This window comes from Neltuma alba, unplaced genomic scaffold (assembly GCF_004799145.2).
Source record: "Neltuma alba isolate B1F8T4 unplaced genomic scaffold, ASM479914v2 tig00002863_pilon, whole genome shotgun sequence".
Lineage (NCBI taxonomy): Eukaryota > Viridiplantae > Streptophyta > Magnoliopsida > Fabales > Fabaceae > Neltuma > Neltuma alba.
Window position 1 is genome coordinate 925,013 of NW_021633048.1, and position 22,579 is coordinate 947,591.

Genomic DNA, 22,579 nt, shown 5'->3' on the forward strand with positions numbered 1-22,579 from the left:
AGAGCAAATGGGTGTTCTTCCTTTTCCATCATTTGCATTCCCGGCACTCTTCCTTTTCTCAGTGATTATTTTCCCTTCTGTAGCACAAGGGGGAGTTACAAGGCATTACCATTTTGAAGTACTTGTCCTAAGGACTTGATGCTCTTATCTTGAAGCTAAATTATATTTCGTTTTTGTATCTTTAGCATTCCACATTCTTACTCCTCTGTTTTGGGCTTGACTTTGTAATGCAGATCAAGTACCAAAATGTAACACGACTATGCCACACCAAGAGCATGGTCACGGTCAATGGTCAGTTTCCAGGACCTCGGATTGTAGCAAGGGAGGGTGATCGTCTTGTCATCAAAGTGGTTAACCATGTACAGAACAACATCACCATCCATTGGTAGGGAAAATTTTTGTTTTTAAAAAACTTGAAGGAAAAACTCTTTGGTTGACCTAGTCTGCACAGTTTCAATAGGACTCATCTCTCACATGTTTAAATATCTTTTCACATTTGGCTTTGTTTATGTTGTTTTTAAGACTGCTTCTACCTAGGATTCTCCTTATGATATTGAAAAAAAAAATCCTTAATTATATATCAAAAATATGGTTATCTTTCAAATAGGCATGGGATTCGACAACTTCGAACAGGGTGGGCAGATGGACCAGCATATGTGACACAGTGTCCCATCCAAACTGGACAAAGTTATGTCTACAATTACACCATTGTTGGCCAGAGAGGCACTCTCTTTTGGCATGCTCATATTTCATGGTTAAGATCAACTGTCTATGGTCCTATCGTCATCCTTCCCAAGCGTGGTGTTCCATATCCTTTCACCAAACCCTATAAGGAAGCTCCCATCATCTTTGGTAATGAAATAGTGATGTCTTCTTCTACTGACAGTTTGGGTTTCCTTGTTTGATAACATTCATATCCTAGTAACCTAATCTGATGTGCATTCAACTTTTCAGGAGAATGGTGGAATGCTGATCCTGAGGCAGTCATAGCCCAGGCCATACAAACTGGTGGAGGACCGAATGTATCTGATGCTTACACTATCAATGGATTTCCAGGGCCGTTATATAACTGCTCTGCTAAAGGTATCGGCCTCAAGTGCTAAGATGTTCTTCTGTATGATACCGAATATTACTAGTGGCCAAATTCCCAAGATGATGCAAGGTAATAAGATTGCAGTTGCAATGTTTTCATTCTACATTAATTATTGGTTTTGGCAGATACATTCAAGCTGAAGGTGAAGCCTGGAAGAACATACCTTCTTCGTTTGATCAACGCAGCACTAAATGATGAGCTCTTCTTCAGCATTGCGAATCACACCCTCACAGTTGTTGAAGCGGATGCAGTATATGTTAAACCGTTTGAGACTAACACTATTCTCATTACCCCAGGACAAACTACAAATGTTCTTCTTAAAACCAAATCTCATTACCCCAAAGCCACATTCCTTATGACTGCCAGACCATATGTGACAGGCCTTGGCACTTTTGATAACTCAACTGTCGCTGGTATCCTGGAATATGAATCCCCATCAAAATCTCTTCACTTGAAGAAGCTTCCACTCTTCAAACCACTCCTCCCTGCCCTTAACGACACTTCCTTTGCAACCAATTTCACCAACAAACTCCGAAGCCTTGCAAATGCTCAGTTTCCTGCTAATGTTCCACAAAAAGTGGACAAGCACTTTTTCTTCACTGTAGGCCTTGGTACAAATCCTTGTCAGAACAATCAAACATGTCAGGGACCCAATGGAACAATGTTTGCAGCTTCAGTCAATAATGTATCTTTCACTCTCCCAACCACCGCTCTTCTTCAAGCCCACTACCTTGGGCAATCCAACGAAGTTTCCTCCCCTGACTTTCCAAGTAGCCCCTTGATTCCATTCAACTACACAGGCACCCCACCAAACAACAGCATGGTGAGCAATGGGACAAAGTTGGTTGTTCTTCCTTTCAACACTAGCGTGGAGCTTATCATGCAGGACACAAGTATACTAGGTGCTGAAAGCCATCCTCTCCACTTGCATGGCTTTAACTTCTTCGTTGTTGGCCAAGGTTTTGGCAACTTCGATCCAAATAAGGACCCTGCAAATTTCAATCTTGTTGATCCTGTTGAGAGGAACACAGTGGGCGTCCCCTCTGGTGGATGGGTTGCCATTCGTTTCCTAGCAGATAACCCAGGTTAGCAAGATTTGTGTTTCCTAATACTTCATAACAAAGCAAGCTAATTTTTTCTATAACCACAATAGTAAATTCAGATTTCAGTTTCGATTAGACAAGTAATTAAACACAAGTTAATGTTTAAATGTTCCACTAGTTCTGACAAATGAACAAACAGCCAGTGTACAAGTCTTGTCTTAGACACCTGATTGGTGCTAATGAAGAACGATTTTGTGCAGGGGTATGGTTCATGCATTGTCACCTGGAAGTTCACACAAGCTGGGGTCTGAAAATGGCGTGGCTTGTTTTGGACGGAAAGCTTCCCAATCAAAAACTGCTTCCACCACCATCGGATCTTCCCAAGTGTTAAACTCTCGCTTGAAATTGCGACCCTTCCTTTCTTTGAACCGGCTTTTGTTGCCTCTTATGGCATTCTTTTGGCGAGTGATTGATTGCATCTTGGTTTTTTTTTTTTTTTTAAGTGTTTGGTCGAAAGAAGAGGCATTGATCGTTTGATGCCTCTATATTTAACTACCAAAAGTGTTGATTTCTGCGAAATTGTAACATTCTTCCATTTTAATTAATGAGTATTCTTTCTTCTTGACATCATAAAATTTGACATTCACACAATTGAAGAATCACATGATACTATTGTGTTTTATATATAACTAAATCTTTGGACATGTCATTATTCAAAAAATCTCATTCAATAACTTTATTGAATACTACCTCCGGTCTTTAATATAAAACCTCGTTTAACTTTTATTTTGGTTCTAAATATAAGATCCCAATCCACTTTATCTCTTATATTTATATATTTTTTTTAATGTAGTCTTTCTAGTAATGATAGTTCTAACCAATACACTTGATTAGCAAGGATATTTTAAGAAAGACAACATCTATTTATGACCAATAACTAACTTAACTTATTTTCTTAATCTCCTCAAATTTGTCAACTAATTCTTATAAATAGAATCGAAAGTAGTATTATGGAGTGGCTGGAATTAATATGAAATTATTAGCCCGCACTCATTCTTTATTTTCCTCCTAGTTAATTCTATTAGGCCAATTCAAACAATCTGTTCAACTTCAACGTCTCTTAGTTTTTTTTTTTGAGTTACAAGGGAGCGGGATCGAACCCGCGTCACACACACCCACGCACACCCCCATACTACTGGGCCAACAGGTGATTTGAAAAATACAATAAATTATTCCTCTGCACCTCATATTGGTTTCATAATTCTAGAAATTTGTTTTACAAGTGATATGGGACGCAACAGAGCCATTTTACAAATAATTTATCACGTACTTTTTCTTATTGAGCATTTTCTTTGTTCTTGCTCTTTATCCATCGTTTTTTATAGAGTTCTATATTGTCCGATATATCTTTCCTATCAGTGCCTTTAAAAGTGTTTTTTTTTTTGGGACTAGAGACTGAAGGGAAAATCACCTAACGCGGGTGGTACTTAAACAGCCCGAATATCCTATTTATACACACTAACACACTCACACACCCATGGGGCTGGAGACGCTTTTAAAAGTTAATTAATGCACAATAAAGATAGTAAGTTGAGCACTACTGTCTCATTTTACACTCTGAGTAAAAATGTAAAATACATTTAACGCAATTGAATCAATAAATTTCCCAGTGAAGGTATCTAATTTACAGTGAGACATGACATCTCATTGTGTACTTGGGAAGAGGTAATTCAAATGGGTTTCGCATCTTTTGAGATGACAGAAACATTCCTTTCATGTCTTTTTACTATGACACCCACAACATCTCTCATCAGATTGGACATTTGCATGCAAAGCCTGGCGATAAGTTAATATTACCTCCAATTTTAATTATAAAATCTTATTTATAAATAATACTAAATTTATATTAATAAAAAATTATATGATGTCTTGGCATTAATAATTATATTGTTTTTAGAAACTCAGTTATATTTTTTGCTGAACAGTAGCTTGCTTTGCTTTATCTAGTTATATTAGCTTTTAATTATTCTTTGCCTATAAATGCAAGCTAATAACATGAGATAATAACACGCATAATTAAACTCGTAACCTTAAAAAAAAACGGAAAAAAAAAGCTTTCATATTACAAACGTATTGGTTTAAGACACATATGTACAATGCATGAGACAGCATTTTGGGGATTTGGATTCTGTCCACTTCTCCTCCCATCCTCTTCCCCTCCACTACTTTTTTTTGGCCCTTTACAACCATTAGATCAAAACTTTAATGATCCAGATTTAATATTTTACAACATTTTATAAAAATAAATATAATTATAAAAATAGATAAATAAATTTAAACTGTTAAAATCTAATTTGAACAGCTCATATCTACAGACTGTTATTACAGAGCAAATTTTTTTCAACTTCTTTTATTACAGTTGTTAACTATTTATATCAGATTTTAACAGTTTAAATTTATTTACTTATTTTTAATAATATTATTTTATAAGATGTTAAATCTGGACCATTGAAATTTTGATCCAATAATTGTGAAGGGAAAAAAAGGGTAGTGGAGAGGGAGAGGATGGGAGAAAAAGCAGAGAGAATCCAAATCCGCATTTTAGACTTAAAAAAAAAATGGCAATCAGTTCTCAAAAAGTGTGCTCGAGGGGCTATTTATTTAAGCTAAACATGCTTATGACAAAGTTAGGTCTGCTCATATAATCATATATTTCTATTCCCATAAGCAGAAAATAAAGATGGAACAGAGCTGAATATATTACTAATAACATATCTTTTTTAAATTTTGAATATTACATTTTTTTTGCCAGCAGAATATTACATTTATATTTTATAAATATAAGAAATTAAAATTAATTGAAAACAGCCAACTCAACTAATGAAGCACACTACGTGATGAACTAATGTTCAAATTCCTGTTTGGAGAGTTGTTTGTGGACAAGTGATTGAAGTCTTCAAAAGCAGTTTTTTAATAGTAATTTACAAAATATAAAATACGCATGTGAGAACAGTTTTATCTTAACTTATGTAGAAATAATCCCAAAGAAATCTAAGAGTGTCTGGACTAAAATTACCTCCGAAAAGATATCTATGCCTAACACAAAATTTTTTTTAAAAAAAGTATTAGTCGAACCCAGAGCGGGCTAGAGTTCATAATGCTTAAACAGGATTATGACGGGCGTGATGGATGCTTGTGGACCTAAAAGGAAAAGTTAATGCTCCCCTCAGGCCTTGGAATCTGAAACTTTAAAAAATTTTCCCCATTAATTAAACTTAGTTTCATTTATCAAGAAGATAATGACAATCGATACTCTTTAAAATAACCAAAAATGGAAGATAATACATTTATTCAAAGAAATTATTAAGTTATTCTATTAAGTGAAAATAGCTTTTTTATCTATTCAATTGTAAAATTAAGGAGTGAAAAGTGAATTCCAAATATTATGAATTAATATACTTTTAGGTGATGTAACTTGTTATAATTAAGTTGTGAGGAAGTAGCAATTAGCCACACTTTATTGGGATTTAAGGTCCCTTAGCAACTTGACACTTCTTTATTATGTTTTTAAAAGTAATGGCAATTGATACTTTTTGACAAAAAAAATTAAATCTCTTGGAAAAATATAAATCATTTTGTTTTTAGGTTTTACACTTTATAATTTATATATTTAAAATTTTTTAAAGCTATTCCTTCCATCACATGATAGTTCGAACATCAAATTCTTTCTTTAGTCTAAGATTATAAAATGTTTTTCATTGGTTAGTTGATAAATGACACAAAACAAAAATACAGTTAGTGGTTACCTAATTTTATAAAGTTTTCTTAGGGCATCACTTCCAGGGCTACCTCAATTGATTTTAAGGGGGTGTTAGGGTATAAAAAAAAAGTACTTTTTAAAAATATTTTTTGTAAATTGAGATAAACTCCTCCTCATATTTATTTTATATATCGTAAAATCACTTTTAAAATTATGATTTTGATTCTATCCAAATACTTTCTATCTAAATCAGACAAATTCATTCATAGATCCATGCCTTCTGACAATGTATCATTATACATATAAAATAAACACATTCAACAAATCAGACTATTGTGGTGCAATTTATCATTCAACTTTTTAAATATTAGCACAAGAAACATTCTTACAAAATTAGTTATATAAATTTAGTCTTTAAGTAATTATCAATGTATAAAGTAAAAGTATACCAGGAAAAAAAAACCATTCACAGAGTACATCCAGTGCAGAGTGCAGCATATTTTTTCAAACTCCGTATGATATATGAGAAATTCAAGTCTAATTAAATTTTTAATATATGTATATGAGAATAAAAATCAGTAAATCAATACTTCATTTAAGGATATAGTTTTAATAGTAATAATAATAAATAAAAAGAGAAGAGGGTTCAAGGTTCAAGCAAAGTGCAATGGTCTCAATGTCTGACACTGTCTCTGGAGAGATGCCTTTATAAAACTAAATCTGCTCTTCTCACGCCATTATTCTCTCACTTCCCCTGCTTCTTCCCCTGTTCTGTTTCTGTACTCATTTTCTCACTCCTTTCCCTTTTCGTCTTTTCTCTCTTCTGTACCATCTCTTCTCTTCTCTGTGACAAGTCACTTCATTTCTATACCCTTCACCTTCACATCCATTTCTTGCTTTCTTCCATCAAACACACTATTCATATGCCTCAACAGGTACCAGTTTTCTTTCTTTCTTTCTTCTGGGTTGCTGTGAAAATAATATGCAGAATCAGTTGGGTTGGTGTTGAAGAAAAGCTTTATGTGATTGTATCACTTTATTGATTATAGTTCTTGTGTGGATTAATGTGATTGTGAAGCAGCAACAAGGGTGGCCATTGGGGCTGAGGTTATTGAATCCAAATATAGGGTTAGTGAGGAGTCATGATAATGCAGATTTCTCAGGCTCTGCCTCCTTCACCACTCTCCTCACTCCTTCTCTTTCCTCTGCTTCCAGGGATTCTTCTTCAGATCTTGATACCCAGGTTCCTCATTTTCTCTTTGTCTTTATTAATCATTTCTTCTTTCCTTCTTATTTTAATCCTTTTCCCTTTTTGACCACAAAGATGACGATGCCTCCATTTTAATCTTCTGTCTGTCTTTCCTGCATGGTAAATATTATTTATAAAGACATCATAGAAACAGAGCACCTCAGCTTTGGCCTTTATTTTTGGATGTTTTAAAGATAATGACTCTGTTTCTGACTAATTGAAACAAGGTTTCATCAAAATTTTATGACATTTATTTGAAAGTTTAGTGGAACAAAACATCCTGAAGAAGTTCATTCGAAATATGACTTCTCAATGTCAATGTCAATTATCATGAAGAGACCACATGTCCCTAACAAGAAGACAGAATCTGGGTCCATGTCTCTTTCTCCCTCTGTTTCGTATATTGTCCAGCATGCAGTCTCAAACAAAATCTTAATATGTATTTTTTTTTCTTTTTATAAATAGTAAATCCATACATCTCATAAAAAATAAAAGGAAAAATTGGAAAAATCTGCCATTAAAAACTTTATTGGTAAGATGAAAATTTTGTCCACAAGGAGTACTGGAACTCTAATTTTTTTATTTAGTGTAATTAGTACTAATTTAGGTCCTTCTTATAAAACAAATTCATCAGAGACTTTTTCCTAATTTTCTTAAAATAAAAATACATCTAGATCGACTTTTGGCATTGTGTAGTTAATTAATTCGGTTCGGGCTTAAGATTGGGCCTAAGTAGATTGGTTCGGTTGGGCCACTTTCTTCAATGTACGTATGTACATAATATAAAATTTTTATAGAAAATCAGATCATCATCCACAGATAAAACAAAACTAGTATAGCAAAGAATAGGCTAATCTCTTACAACGTGACGAACTAAGGTTCGAATAACTGCTGGAAGAAATGTCCACATTTAGTACTCGATAATGCTTTGAATAAAATTATCTCCAATAAGAAGATACCTATGCTTTAAGAAAAAAAACATAGCACATTCTAACTTTTATACAAAGCACATGTCACTATTTAGTTTATATAAAACTGATAGAATGTGGTCATGTTGTCCCGTTTTCCCTTTATAAGTTTTTATTTTTGTAAAATTGTCACATATTATATATGTGTGTGTGTTTGCACAAAATCCGTCAGCATTGCATAGGTATATAATGTAATTGTTTTGGTTTGCTTAAATCAAACATGTAATGATGAGGGGGGAACCGAGGCGCTCCATACTAATACTATGTCCACTCATTTTGTCGTCTAATTAACTATTTTAATTTATCCCAAGGTTGACTAGACCAAATTGAAGCATAGAGCATGTAGGAGCTGGCAATTAGGCATCACGCACTTTTGGGAGGACAAGGCAAAAATAATAATTCTCTCCTTAATTCTAAATATAAAATTTAAATAACTACTTTATGAAGATTATTGAAATTAATTAAGATGATTATTTGTAAAAAAATTGTGTTGAGATTTCTAAAATGCCTATTTAACCATTTGTGGTGGATGTTGATGGAAATCTGGCTTCTTTTAACATATGCAATAATAATAGTTTAGGAAGAGAATTATTTAAAAGAAAAATTAAATTAAGATCCTATTTTTAAGATTAGAAGGAATAATTAGAAGATAATTTATCGTCCAAAACAAATACTCCTCTGGTTCTTAATATAAGACCCATTTAACTAATTGGATTATATTAATGAAGTTAGGTAAGTTAGTTCATTATAAGAAATGCGACATGTTTTTCCTAAAATACCATAATTATGTTTCTTAATACCCTCTCTTTCTCTTCTACTTGATTATGATTGAGGGAATATCTATAGGGGTAATTTAGAGAAAATTGATAAATATGAGAAATAGGTCTTATATTTAGAACCAAAACCAACTTAACAATTAGATTCTATATTAGGGACATGAGGAGTATTAATTAGAAGAAGAATTGAGATATTGTTCACATGTAAAAGATTTTCTTTTTATAGTTTTACCATATAATAGGTTTGAACTGGTCTAAGATTTATGAGATTACAGTACTAGACTAATGATAGGTGGGTCGGACCATGACTTTTGACTAAGCACTTTTGTGACTTTTCCATTAATTTGGGTGAGGAAGAAGAATCATCTTCTACTTTGGAAAGAGTCCAAATGAGAAGTAAATAAGAAAGGGAAAGAACGAAATGAAGAAGCCCCATCAAATAGTAAAGCCTCCATCTTTCTTTTGGCTCTTTCAGTTTCTTTTGTTCCCTTTATGGTCATTACCTGCCTTTCATGGGGTCCACCCCATGTCCTGCTGCTACCCCTTTCCAAACTTAGCTTTAACTTTTGGATTCTTAGTTTTAGAATTTAGAAATTATGTTTAATTAGATTGTAATAGGTGCTTCCGGTCCTTAATCTAAGAGTTAGTTGACTAATTTGAGTAGATTAAAAAAATTAGTTAAGTTAGTTATTTGTAACAAATAGGTACTGTCTTTCCTAAAATATCCTTACTAATCAGGTATATTGGCTAGAATTATCATTATTACAAAGACTATTTTGGGAAAAAAATAAATATGAGACACAATGGATTGGGGTTTTATATGTAGGATCAAAATAAAAGTCAAATAAGCTTCTATATTAAAGATCGAAGGTAGTATTATTTAATTAATGTGTCTAAAATATATTCTCATGACATAACACAAATTAATTAACCCTATATTTCACCCCCAAAAAAAATAATTAACCCTATAACACCTACTATTATTTGATGAGGCTGTTGATTAGTATAATGGACTTTGATTGTTACCATGAGGTTAGGATGGAATAGAATTGTTCACCTAGACAAGTGATGAAATAACGAAATTAATTAAAGGGTTTTTAACATTTTTCCATTTAGGGTCATTTTGGTAATTTTCGTGCCGTTCTTTTATTCCTGTCACTCTATTAAAATATTCTATTAGAAATATCTTTTCTTGGTGGTTATACCAAACATGATTTGCATTCTGTTGTACTTGTACTTTTTATGATTCTCTTAAAAATCTTTGTCCAACCAAACATAATCTGAATTATGAATGATTGGGTTAACGACGCCAAAAAATACTATGATAAAATTATCCTCCATTGAGATGATTTTTTGCCTTGATTTCTCGTGACAGTCCACTGGATCATTCTTCCATGGCAAGAGCAGTAATAACACACTTGGGAGCCTCATTGGTATTTCAAGCATCTTTGAACTCTCAAGAAGATCCACAAGGGGAAGAATGGTGGAACCCTTGAGGGACAACAACAAGAAGAGCCACAAGCTGAAGCCATGGTTGTTCTCACTCTGTTCGAGGCTAACCACCGATGCCGTCGCCATGAACGGCGACAATGTTCCCTCTCTTGGTCACTACCTTCAACAAGAGAGGAGGGCTGCAAATGCGGGCACTTGGAGAAACAGAACATTCTCTTACCCTTATGGGGTTAATGACTTCTCTCCAGTTAGAGACTCAAACTCGTTGTTTCTTGGGGATCAAGTTGCTGCTCCTGAGTGTGCTGCAATGGAGGGAGAAGAGGGTGGGAGAGAGCCAGACAGAGCATTACTGGGACAAAGTAATGGATATGGAGGACTGGTAGTTTTCCCTTGTTTGTGTGGATGAGTCCAATTAAGTGATAGCTTTTTTTCTTATTGGTGGCTCGTTGATTTCAAGTTTCTTTCATTCCCACTTCCCAGGTCTGGAGTTTTTCAGTTGTTTTGGAAGAATCTCTTGTATCTTTTGGCATCTTCTGTTTACTAGTCACATAATTACGTGAACTAGTGTCCACTTCAACCAGGAGGATGTTGATATGAAAGACTTGAATTAGTGAGAGGTTGAGTTGTTTGCCTTTTGTTTTAATGTGTGTAATCTTATCTCATAAAATGGGACAAATACACTTCTATTACCCAAAGAAGATTTTATTTATTAATTTATTTTAAAAGAAAGGTATTAATAATTGTATCAGGAAGCTTTCACCATTAGGTTTTCAATTGCAGAACTTCATAATAATCATTTAATTATTATGAATTATTTCCTTGTTTGGTCAAAACAACATATTTTAACCTTTTCCATTGCAAGCGTGTGGCACTCCTTAGAGATATGATTATAAATAATTCAATAAACATAAAACCCTTTCTATCTAGAGAAAGGTGATAAATGAGTAAAACTTGATCGAGTGTGCATATTAATATAAATGTTATGATATAAATTTACCTTGAAAGTTTAAATTCAAGAGCGTGGGGTATCTAGAAGTTTTTTTTGCCCCCTACTGTTAAAAAATTAATTTTGATCGTTAAAATAATGATATTAACCATTAATATTTCTAACGCTAGGAGGTAAAATTGCTATAATTTTAAATTTTCGAATAAATTTGCACCTCAACCATTGATATAATCATAATCAAGCATCAAAGAGAAGTACCTTTATCTCATGAAATACTATATTTGATATTTGATAGCAAACATAAAGGTCTTGATCTCCAAGTCCAATCAACTGAGAAGCAGATTACAAAACCTCAAACAGGGATTTAAGAATTTAAGCCACCTATTGTCGCTCACGATCTTGCGATCCTTCACTCTGTTACCCAAACAAAAAACAAAAAAATTGACCTCAAATACTATATCCATATAGGTAGCTATTCCAAGGATGGGTAAAATCACCATTATATCAGTTTCCTGACTGGCTCGGAAGTAAAGAACTGCAGCAAGACTCAATAATTGCCTCATTACTTTTCAGCAATCTTTCCTGAGTTGCGACCTCCAATCCTCCCGAATGAACCCATAGCTGACAAACCCTTGAAGCTGCTGCTTCCTTCACTGAAATTTGATATTCTTGATCTCCTGGGCTTTGCCGTGGGACTAGACTCAACTTCTGCATCACTGCTAGCCTGATCTTGATCTGAGCAACAATTAATTCATGGATAGCTCCTCGGCAAAAAGGGCATGCTGGTCCCGTAGAGCAAGCAGCTCCTGGATCGAGCTTCTTGTGACAGCATAATGCTAGGGTGCAATGAGCACACATTTGATGACCACATGGTCTGACCTCAATTGTGCATACTTGGTCAAAGCATATACAACATAATTCGAGACTGCTGCTGGCCTAAATGAGCAGAAATAAAATCAAATAGAGAAACTCATTATTTTTCACTAAAAAATAAAAAACACCCTTACTATCTTTTAGTTGAAGTTCTGGTCGTACTACAATAAAACACTAGACTAAGCACATGCATTTATACACCTAATTCAGTTAGAAGGATACTGCAAGCTGAGTGCATCCCCATCAAGCATGCATGAGGTAAGGAGAAATTTTCTGTCGTTACATAGGAAGCAATGATACCCACTGAAGTCTTTGACAAAGGTAGAAGCAAGAAGAATATGCAAAAGAAAACCAAGTGAGGCAAATTAAATCTGTTGGACTAATTACAAGCAATCGCAATATGAATGACCAAGAAGAACATATTTTACCACATATACTGAAGCACAATCTTCAACCAAATCAAGTAGATTAAATTGAAAGGTCTTAAGCGGTCAGAAAATAATGTTACACCTCAGAGTCAATATCATCATCTTCACCATCAGAATGCAAGGAGGATGAGGGAATGTCTCCCTCCTTCAGTAGGGTCTTTTCCCTCTCCCTGTTGCTTCCATCAAGGCCTTTTCCAGTAAGGCTTTTGCTTCCTCATTGAGCTCACTGATGAACTTCAATGGGGATGGCCAAACAAGTGGTGCTGCTGATGAAGGGTCCAGCAGGACAGCACATGCCTTATGCTTGTGCTTCAAGGCAACTGTGAACGGTATTCTCCTGCAGAGGTTCATTTGTAATAAGATTTTAAGCCAGCTATTAATTGATTTGCTTTTAGTGATTAAGGAATCCAGGAAGAGCAAGAATGGAGCCAAGGACAGGAAAGGATTGAACAAAGTAAGACCTTATTTGGTAAAATCCAATAAATGAGAAGATTTTTACTAGCTTCAAGTGCCATTTGCGATATACATTAATTAAAGTATGAGGAAGTCACACAATTACATGAATGGTACAATACGAATGTAACTGAAATATGCCTATTATTACTATAACATTGACCAATGAAATAAATCTTTACTTACCCAGAGGAATCTAGTTGAAGCCTATCAGCTCCCCAAGCAAGCAAGATTCGAACACAATCCAAAGAACCACTACGAGCAGCCAAATGAAGTGGTGTGCTCCCTGCATAACTGCAGATTATACTTTGATCAATCTCAATGAAATATCAATAATATTTATTCACGACAAACTGATATAACTTCAAAGAGAAATACCCATATCCACCAGGTGATGAACAAACAAGAGCCCCATTGTCTAAAAGAGCACGAAGACATTCAGGCTGTCTTTGACGGGCTGCAAGATGCAGTGGAGTGGCGCCATTTCTATCTCTTATGTTAACAAATCTTGCAAACCCCCTGATCAAAAAATAGAGCTACCCTTTATTACAATTAACAATTGTCTATGCCTAAAGTACCCTTAATTAACAATTTTTGAAACTCTAACAAGTTGATTACAATAAATCGAAGTTTTTAGGCAGATAACCAATGAATCTAGCCTTTGACTGATCTATGCCTCAGTCAATACTTATGTTAAGCACTGTACTGAGCATAATTCTGAAAATGGATTCAGCATAGGTGCATTTACGGCTAAATGCAGGATGGTCAAAGCATTTTACTTGGAAGACATCAAAAAGAACCTAACCATGAGTTTGCAATTGGTGAGGAACGGGCAGCAGAAAGAATAGCCTTAAGGCAATCTATGTGGCCATAATAAGCGGCATGGTGAAGGCAGGTTCGACCACGTAAAGAATCAAACATCAATATCTGAAACAATACAAGCCATCCGTAAATCCGTAAGAATCAACGCAACTACAATAAATCCATAAGATTCAAACTGAAAAACAATCGAGTATAACATACATTAGCTCCGGCTTGAATAAGCTTTTCCGCACAACTAGTGTTTCCATGCATCACGGCCAAAATCAACGGTGTCTATGCCCCAGAAAAAAAAAACGAATAAGCAATTGAAGACAAATAGAGGAAGAAGGAAGCAAGATATGAGCTAGAAAAGACAGTATTTCAGCTAGAAAGACAGTATTTTCAGTTCAATTGAAAGCATCAGAGATAAGAGATGCACCTGTTTATAGCGATTGAGGATGTCGACATTAACAGAACGGTCCAATAACATGGAAAGTACCTGGCCAAGATCAAAACACCCACCATGATGAAAACCAAAGAAGTAGCTGCAAAATATAAGTTGCGCAAATACAACCAAGTGTCGCATCGGACACATTTCAGACACAATTCAACTCCATTCACCAGGTACCGGGCTTCATGGACCAAACCCACAAAAAGCCACCAAATACAAAGAACGCCATTAAAATCTGAGAAAAATAGAAAAGATTAAGGGGTAAGAGCAAGAAACAACCTCGATCCGACCGCTGGCGGCAGCTGCATGGAGAGGGGAAAGCTTAGCATGACCGGAAGTCTCTTCAAGAACTGCAGGGTCTTCCTCTATCATAGCTTCAACTACCTCCAAGGCTCCGCCCGCAACAGCAGCAAACAGAGCATTTTCATGGTGTTGCCCGCAACTCAGCCCCTGACCCATAATCGATTACCTCTCCTTCCGTCGTCAGTAATCGCCAACACAGGAAGCAAGAGTTGCCGAGCTACAGGCACACGCGCCACCTTCCACGGCAGAGGTGGCGGTGGTCGTAGTAGTGGCGTCGGACGACCTTACAGTCCTTGAAGCCAAGGCGGGAGAGGAGCTTGAGCCAGTTATCTAAGCAAATGGAGGGACCTCGGAATTTGGACCTGCCCGCCGAGATTTCGGGCAGGCTGACCCAGCACGTATTGGAGCCAAGTTCAGATTATGTTCATACTTTCACGTGAATTATAAATTATAAATGTTTAAATTTCAATTCAATAATTAATATCGGGGCATATGGTAGATATTTTGCCGGAAAATAAGAATAATTTTATCAGAATCTTTGGTAAGCTTATTATATCTAACAGATTTATTTAATAATTTATCCACTGACCCTGATGTAAGGTCTCTTTTAGGCCAATTCAATGAATTTTCAAAGACAGCTATGCGTTCCTTTTGTTTTCCAACGCGTTTTTCGGAAAAAAAGAGAGATGTATTTAATACAGATAGCTCCCCCTGCGGTCTTCAATTATGGTAAAAACAAACATAGTTAAATTATTTGTCACCAAATAATAGTCAATTGTTTATGCCTCATGTTTATTGGACTAAATGTTGGTCAAATTATTATTGTTTGTGGTGCATAATCCGTTGAACACTGTGAGAAGATTTAGTTTTGAAAATTCTATAATTTAGTTTTTAAGATGTAAAAATACTCACAAACCATTATGCAAATATTACCTCGGGTCCTAAATATAAAAACTAGTTGACTAATTTGAGTCAATCAAAAAAATTAGCTAAGTTAGTTATTTGTAATAAATAAGTGTTGTCTTTTCTAAAATATTTTTGCTAATATAGTATATTGGTTAGAACTACTATTGTTATAATGATTATGTTAAAAAAATAAATAAATATGAGAAATAAAAGTATATTTAAGTTTTATATTTATGATCAAAATAAAAGTCAAATGAACTTTTATATTAAAGATCAGAGATAGTAATTGCGATCATCCTAAGTATGGTGTGATTTTATCCATCAACTATAAGCAATAATGCAAAAAATTCTTCAGCCTCTAACAGAGGCTATGTGTTGATTAGGTGGAGGTGTTTCGATTAGGTTTTTAGAAATAATTTTATTAAGTATAATATGAATATGTAAAAAAAAGTTTTATCTCAACTTATAAAAAAAATACTTTTTTAAGTGCTTTTTTCAGTGTACCAAACTCCTAGAGACGTAGACCCCATGTACTGTTCTGCATGTAAAAAGCTCAGTGGCAAAAATACCCCTAACTGGTCTTTTTCATAAAAGCCTGATAACCGAACTACGTCATTTAAGAAAACAATTAAAATTAATTAAAAATAAATAACAGGTAAGAAATAAACTTTTTTTAAACATATCCTTATTTATAAGAGGCAAGGAGAGAGAGAAATTATGAAAGGGAATGTGATATACCAAGTTATCAACATTTTAATTAATATAATATATAAAACTAATCAGGGATAAAAATCGTAAAAACACAATAAATGTTCACACAACAACAATTGGGATCTTATAAAATGGAGCGAAGGGAGTACTAACTTATGAATAATAATTAGGGCTAAAATACACATTTAGTCTTTTAACTCTATAAAAGGTTTTAATTTGGTTCTTTAACTTTAAAAACTATATTTTTAATCCTAAACTTTTTTTAAAAAAATGGTGACATCAAAATCTTAAATATTGATAAAATATTCTTAAATGCTAATATATTAAGTTTAATTTTCAAAACATCCATGATTGTTACAAAAAAAGTATAATTAAAGCCTAATGATAGGGTTAAAGAACCAAGTGTATGTTTTTTAAGTTTAAAGAACCAAATTGAAACCTTGTATGAAGTTAAAGGATCAAATATATATTTTAGCCATAATAATTGTGACATGTTATTGTTTATTATTATATATAGTTGAGAAATAAGCCAAGTTTTCTATAAATAGTTTGACCACCTAACACTAGTGTGGGTTGTGTTATACAAAGTAGTTACACTATTCATAGCAGATAAACAACATGAATTGCTAAAAGTTAAGATAAATAAATATATTTATATCAAATTGCTATCCCAACTTTTTGGAAAGAAAAATTGAAAAACCAGTTTTGTCTTAATTTGGCACTACTCAGGCCGCATGCACAAAAATAGTGCTATGTGCTTTACCTTTAAAGGTCCAATCAAATGTAAGATATTGTACCTCAGTACTCATTCTGGGGATCGCAAATTAGTTCCATGTTTGGGTCATTTTTCACCCCTAATCATCATAACTTACCCATATCATTAACTTTACCTTATGTGAATGGGATATCATATGCCCATAATAATCATATGTTGATGGGCTCAACTATAATGATATCTATGCTATGATTGAGTTTCAATTGGAGGGGAAAGTATATGATTTCTTGTATAGTGGAATCACCTAAAAGCGAGGATTAATTCTTAGTTTTATAATGTTTACTTTTAAACCATGCTTCTCTATACCTAACATTCTTCTTTTTGAGCCACTAGTCTTATAGTTTTATGACATGAAAACTCTTCTATAAGTAGAATGAAAGGTCTTTTTTGAGTAATTAGTCTTATAGTTTTGTGACACGAAAACTCTCTTGTAAGTAAAGTAGAAGATTCTTTTTGAGTTACTGATCTTGTAGTTTTGTGATATGAAAACTTTTTTATAAGTAAAGTAGAAGGTTATGGATTCAACCCCGCTTGTTATATCATGTTGTTAGTATTTTTTTTCTTTTATATTAGGATTAATATAATTTTTTGTTCTTAAATTTGTTTTCATTTTGATTTTGATCTCTCAAGAAAAATATTTTATATTTCATGCAAGGGGTGGACAAATTTCTTCGTATATTTTATTGTATTTTTTTATGCATTAATCTTTTTATTAATTTTTTATTTCAATTTTATTTAAATTTCATTATTTTTATTTAATTATTCTAAAATTATGAATAGAATATTATTATTTTATTTAATATTATTTATATTTAATTAATATTAATTATAGATTTATTAAAAATAAATAGTATATTGAAGAAATAAATAAAATAATAATAAACTACAGAGACTAGTATTTTAGTCAGAAAGAAAATTGAAGGATCAAAATTTATGATTAACTTAAAAAATCAAAACTAAAATAAAAATAAATTTAGAGATAAAAATTATATTAACCCTTTACGTTAAAAAGATCTTCCTTTGGCCATTTCTTCAAGTACATTGATATTTGTGTGATCGCATGCCGATTCAACTTTTCACTGTGTGGTCACTAAATTGCGGCGGCGGGGGGCCAAAACAGCCAATCCAGACGCCTTCTAAAGCCAAATATCAGGGAGATCGTTCAAATTAAACAAATGAATTAAATTGAAGATGGATACCGGGTCTTGAAAATTCAGCTCCATGTGTATTATTTAATTATTTCAATTTCGTGTTCAATTAAACACAGAAACTATAAAGACTTAAAGCAAAAGCACTGATTTCCGGCGGCATTGATGGACTTTTTAGGTGCTGTGCTACTACCGCTATTTACTATAAAAATTAATTGATTAATTTAAATTACTTAATTACAATATATGTAACATAATTTTTTAAACATATTTTTATGTATTATTATATTATGTTTATAAGTGAGAAAATTAGTTGGTAGAAAAATAATAAATATAAATATTTTAAAGTAATTTATTAACTTTATTAATATTTCTAAATTAGTAAAATAGGTCTTAAGAACACGAGCTACTATATATGTTCATCTTTCTGGATTTTATAATTTAAATATTGCTGTAAATTTGATTCGCTTAGTGATTCACTTCAAAACTTTGATTGGATGTGTGCATTGGGAAATTTTAAATGATGTTTCTAATCTTATTGGGTTAATTAGCTCATGACTAAAGGGCTGACCATTTCCCATTTTTATTATGAAGGGGGCGAATGAGGAATTTCCTTTTTATTTTTTTTAAAACATTTTTCGTTGTTCTTTATTATTCATTTTTTAATGGCGTTTTTAGTTCCCATTTAGCAAAAATGCATTATCTCTCGTACTTATAATTTCATTCTAATTTTAGTATCATGGGTTAGGTAAAGAATTAAAAGAAGCAACAAAGCTTCGTTATTGAAAATTCAACGTTGTCATCGTCAGTGGTTGGATAAGTATGAATGAGTTTGATTTCTCTAAATTTGAATTGAGAGTTTGAACATTATGAATGATGGGTGGAAAAAGATCACTCATTGAAATAATTATTTTTAATTAAACCTAACAACATTTACGTATAATATGATTAACGCTAAATATTCTGACTATAGTTAGAGGTGTTCACTTGACAGGACGGGACCGAGATCGGGACCGGCCTGTCCCAATGATCAGGGACGGGACAGGGCTTTAGTTCTGTATCTTGTCCCATCCCGGTGACGGGATGTCCTATTTTTCTCCTTTTTTAAAAAAAATATATTATAATTTTTTATATAAATTTTTATGTTATAATGCTTATTTTTTATTGGACTTCTAAAGATAAAAACATTATAAAAATATTATGCAGAAAGCTCAATTATATAGTATAAAAAAGTGTAAAGATAATACTGTATAAAAAATACAATAAAAGAAAAAATACAGTAAAAGAAACACTATATAATGGCTTTATGAATTATTTTATTGAGGAATGAATTTTTGTTAAGATAATACTACAACTTAAGAGCTAAAAATCACTATAAAAATAATAATTATTATTAATAAGTAAATTAAATAATCTAATAATAATTATTAATAAATAATTTTTTTAAAAAAATACCCCAGGATGACACAATCCCTTCCCGTGTCCCATCTCATCTTGAAATTTTTTTTGTCCCGTCCTATTTTGTCTTGAGCTCATCGGGACTAGGACGAGATAAATTGAACCCCCTAACTATAGTTTTTGATAAAGGGGGAAATATAACATTCAGTTTCTGAATTTTGTTTCAATTATCAATTTAATTTCTGAACTTTTACTTAAAACAATTCAGTTGTTATAATTTATTGGTTTAATAAATTATTTATAGAAATTGAATTGTGCCCAGTTAGAAAGCCAGTAAGAATGAATTGCTCCAAGCAAAAAAGAATCATGAAAATAAGACAATAAGTTGTTTTGGAATTATTACCTTTACTCCTTAATATAAAGTGGAATTAACTAATTTGAAAATATTAAGAAAGTTAAAAAAATTAATTTAAAGTATTTATATTTATTGTTTTTCTCTATATTAGTTTGCATGACTTATAAGTTAATGTAATACCTCTTATTATTAATATAAGATCCTGGTTGATTTAGATGGAGAGATTATTGAAGCTAAACAAATCACTTTAAGTTATTTTTATTTACTATTTTTTTAAACTAATTTTTCTAACTTATAGACAGATACATAATCTAATAATATACATAAGTATTTTAGAAAGATTATGTAATATATTACGATGATTAAGTAATTCATTCATCTTTTTTAACTTGCTCAAATTAATCAAATCGGTCCTGTGGGAGTTAAAAGAAATTATAAGAATAAGAAGCTTCCAAGTTAAAATTTATGACTAAATTAATAATGAAAAAAATGTAAAAATTAAAAGTCATATTTGGACAAATAGTGTTGGGGTCCATGCAGGTGCATCGGCGGGTGAGAAAAAAATCATGTGGGATCCAGCAGAAGGACAAAATGGAATAAAATAAACAAGAATATAATATAATACTCCCTCTGTTCCTTATTATAAGAGACAAACAATCGAAGTACGTTGATCAAAAAAACAGTTAAAATTAGTTAAGAACAATTAATGTGTAAAAAGTATAATTTTTTCCAAAATACCCTCATTAATAAGGAGAGAGAGCATGAGAGAGAACAATTAAATTATTAAAAGAAAGAGAAATGAGAGGGAGAGAGAGTGTGAGTTGGAGATAATAAATATGAGTAAAATAGTAAATCAACACAAAAAAGTAGAGACAACTTGTAAGTGTCTCTTATATATAGGAACATGCCATAAGCATCAAATGTCTCTTATAATAAGGAACGGAGGGAGTAATAAAGAACGAGAACACGGGGGCGTGGGAGGGGGATCTAATTGTCCGTGTGGGTCAGAGAGTTTTGAATAATGAGGAATCTTATCATGTTTAATCTTTAATTATGCTTCTTCCTCATCACCATCACCATCATCATCTTCCATCAACCCTTACTTTAACACCTTAATCAGATCTCTAAATATCTTTATCTGTGTGCCTAAGACACCCCTGTCCCACCATGCTTGTCGGTCACAACACACTTAGGGTTTGTTTGGTATGATGATTAAAAATACTTAGGTTAAAATATACATTTGGTTCTTTAATTTTATATAATGCTTTAATTTGGTCCCTTAATTTTAAAAAGTATACTTTTAATCATTTAACTCCAGAATTATTAGTCGTAAATAATGATTTCTTGTAACAATTATGATTGTTTTGAATATTAAACTTAATATATTAGCATTTAGTAATGTTTTATCAGCTTTTAAAAGCTTAATATCATCATTTTTTTTTAACAGTTTTAGGGTTAGAGGATTAAAAATTTACTTTTTATAGTTAAAGGACCAAAGTGAAACTTTGTGTAAAGTTAAATGACTAAAAGTATACTTTAACCAAATACTTATAAGCATATTTCATGTCAATCGAGATAAAACACCTCTCATACTTATCTTGTATTCCGTAAATTACGATTAAAAAGCTATTTATAAGCTATTCCAAAAGGGTTCTTAATTAATTAATTATTGAAGCCATACATATATGCCGAGAGTGACGCCTGTGTTGTATGTGCGTGTGTATATATTTATATACACACACTTGTACATATGTATAAAATCTTAAAGGGATTTCAGATCCTTGCCAGAGGGCAAATGGGCGATCCAAACATCTCTTAAAATTAAAAAGAACTACACGCACGCACAAGTAAATAAGCCTTTCCTTTTTGTGGGATTTTTTTTTTCAAATAAAGTAATTAGTTATATTACATGAAAAAGGCCGCTGCATAAATATAGTCCCACACTAGACAATAATTCATGAGAAAGTTCAAATCGTATACTATCTTGAAAACTTAATAGGATAAAGTAACATTTAATATTTTAATTTTGTTTTCCAAGTGGATTCAATACTTTGATGTTATTTTCATGATACAACTACATCCCGGTATTATTTTTTTCAGTTACATCCAATACTCTAATTTTTAGAGTATTACAAATAAAGTCAGAGTGCCAGAAGAAAAAAAAATATATATATATATATTATATACTAGATACTACACTACAAACCTAGAAAGATAAGAACATTGTATGCTACTTTGTCCCAATTAGAAACACCTATTACAACCATGAAAATAAAATGCCAAATTAAAACTCCATCAGAACTTCCTTTTTTTCCAAAAAGAAAAATGATGCAACACCAAGAATCAACTTCTGGCCGTATGAATAGGATCGTGACGAAAAATCAAGGCGAACAGATATATATATATAGTGGAAGCAAACTTTTGAAGGACAAAAATCAGAATCGACTGAAATAGAAGACGCCTGTGACATCTCTTGGATCCCCAGTTGATGTGCTTAATGAGGCCACCTTTATCAAATAAGGGTATCATCATATAACAGAGTGAACAAACACGCAGAAGCAACCAATACCCCTTGAAACTTGAAGAGCAACACGAACTTCCAAATATTCTTGTTTTCCTTTTGCTTCTTTCAAGAAACTGAATTGAGAGTTTGAGACTAATTACATCTGAAACCAAATGGTATATTCAAC

General features: G+C 32.7%; 2 protein-coding genes and 1 pseudogene across 3 annotated transcripts; 2 read left to right on the forward strand and 1 right to left on the reverse strand.

Annotated features, from left to right (window-relative positions):
* On the forward strand, nucleotides 1–2,755 carry LOC114739574 (laccase-17-like). Its single transcript, XM_028927655.1, has 6 exons — nucleotides 1–118; nucleotides 234–385; nucleotides 608–852; nucleotides 955–1,083; nucleotides 1,219–2,178; nucleotides 2,397–2,755. The coding sequence occupies exons 1-6, from the start codon at nucleotides 8–10 to the stop codon at nucleotides 2,525–2,527; spliced, it is 1,728 nt and encodes a 575-aa protein (XP_028783488.1). The 5' UTR covers nucleotides 1–7; the 3' UTR covers nucleotides 2,528–2,755.
* A 3,906-nt stretch (nucleotides 2,756–6,661) lies between these two features.
* LOC114739580 (uncharacterized protein At3g17950-like) lies at nucleotides 6,662–10,960 on the forward strand. Of its 2 annotated transcripts, none has more exons than XM_028927663.1 (3): nucleotides 6,662–6,831; nucleotides 6,975–7,139; nucleotides 10,265–10,960. In XM_028927663.1, the coding sequence occupies exons 1-3, from the start codon at nucleotides 6,820–6,822 to the stop codon at nucleotides 10,745–10,747; spliced, it is 660 nt and encodes a 219-aa protein (XP_028783496.1). In that variant the 5' UTR covers nucleotides 6,662–6,819; the 3' UTR covers nucleotides 10,748–10,960. The 2 variants fall into 2 exon arrangements, with proteins under 2 accessions (XP_028783496.1, XP_028783497.1); XM_028927664.1 differs by having other exon boundaries at nucleotides 6,978–7,139.
* Nucleotides 10,961–11,509: 549 nt separating this feature from the next.
* Nucleotides 11,510–14,955, reverse strand: LOC114739576 (putative E3 ubiquitin-protein ligase XBAT31; annotated as a pseudogene).
* Nucleotides 14,956–22,579: the final 7,624 nt, after the last annotated feature.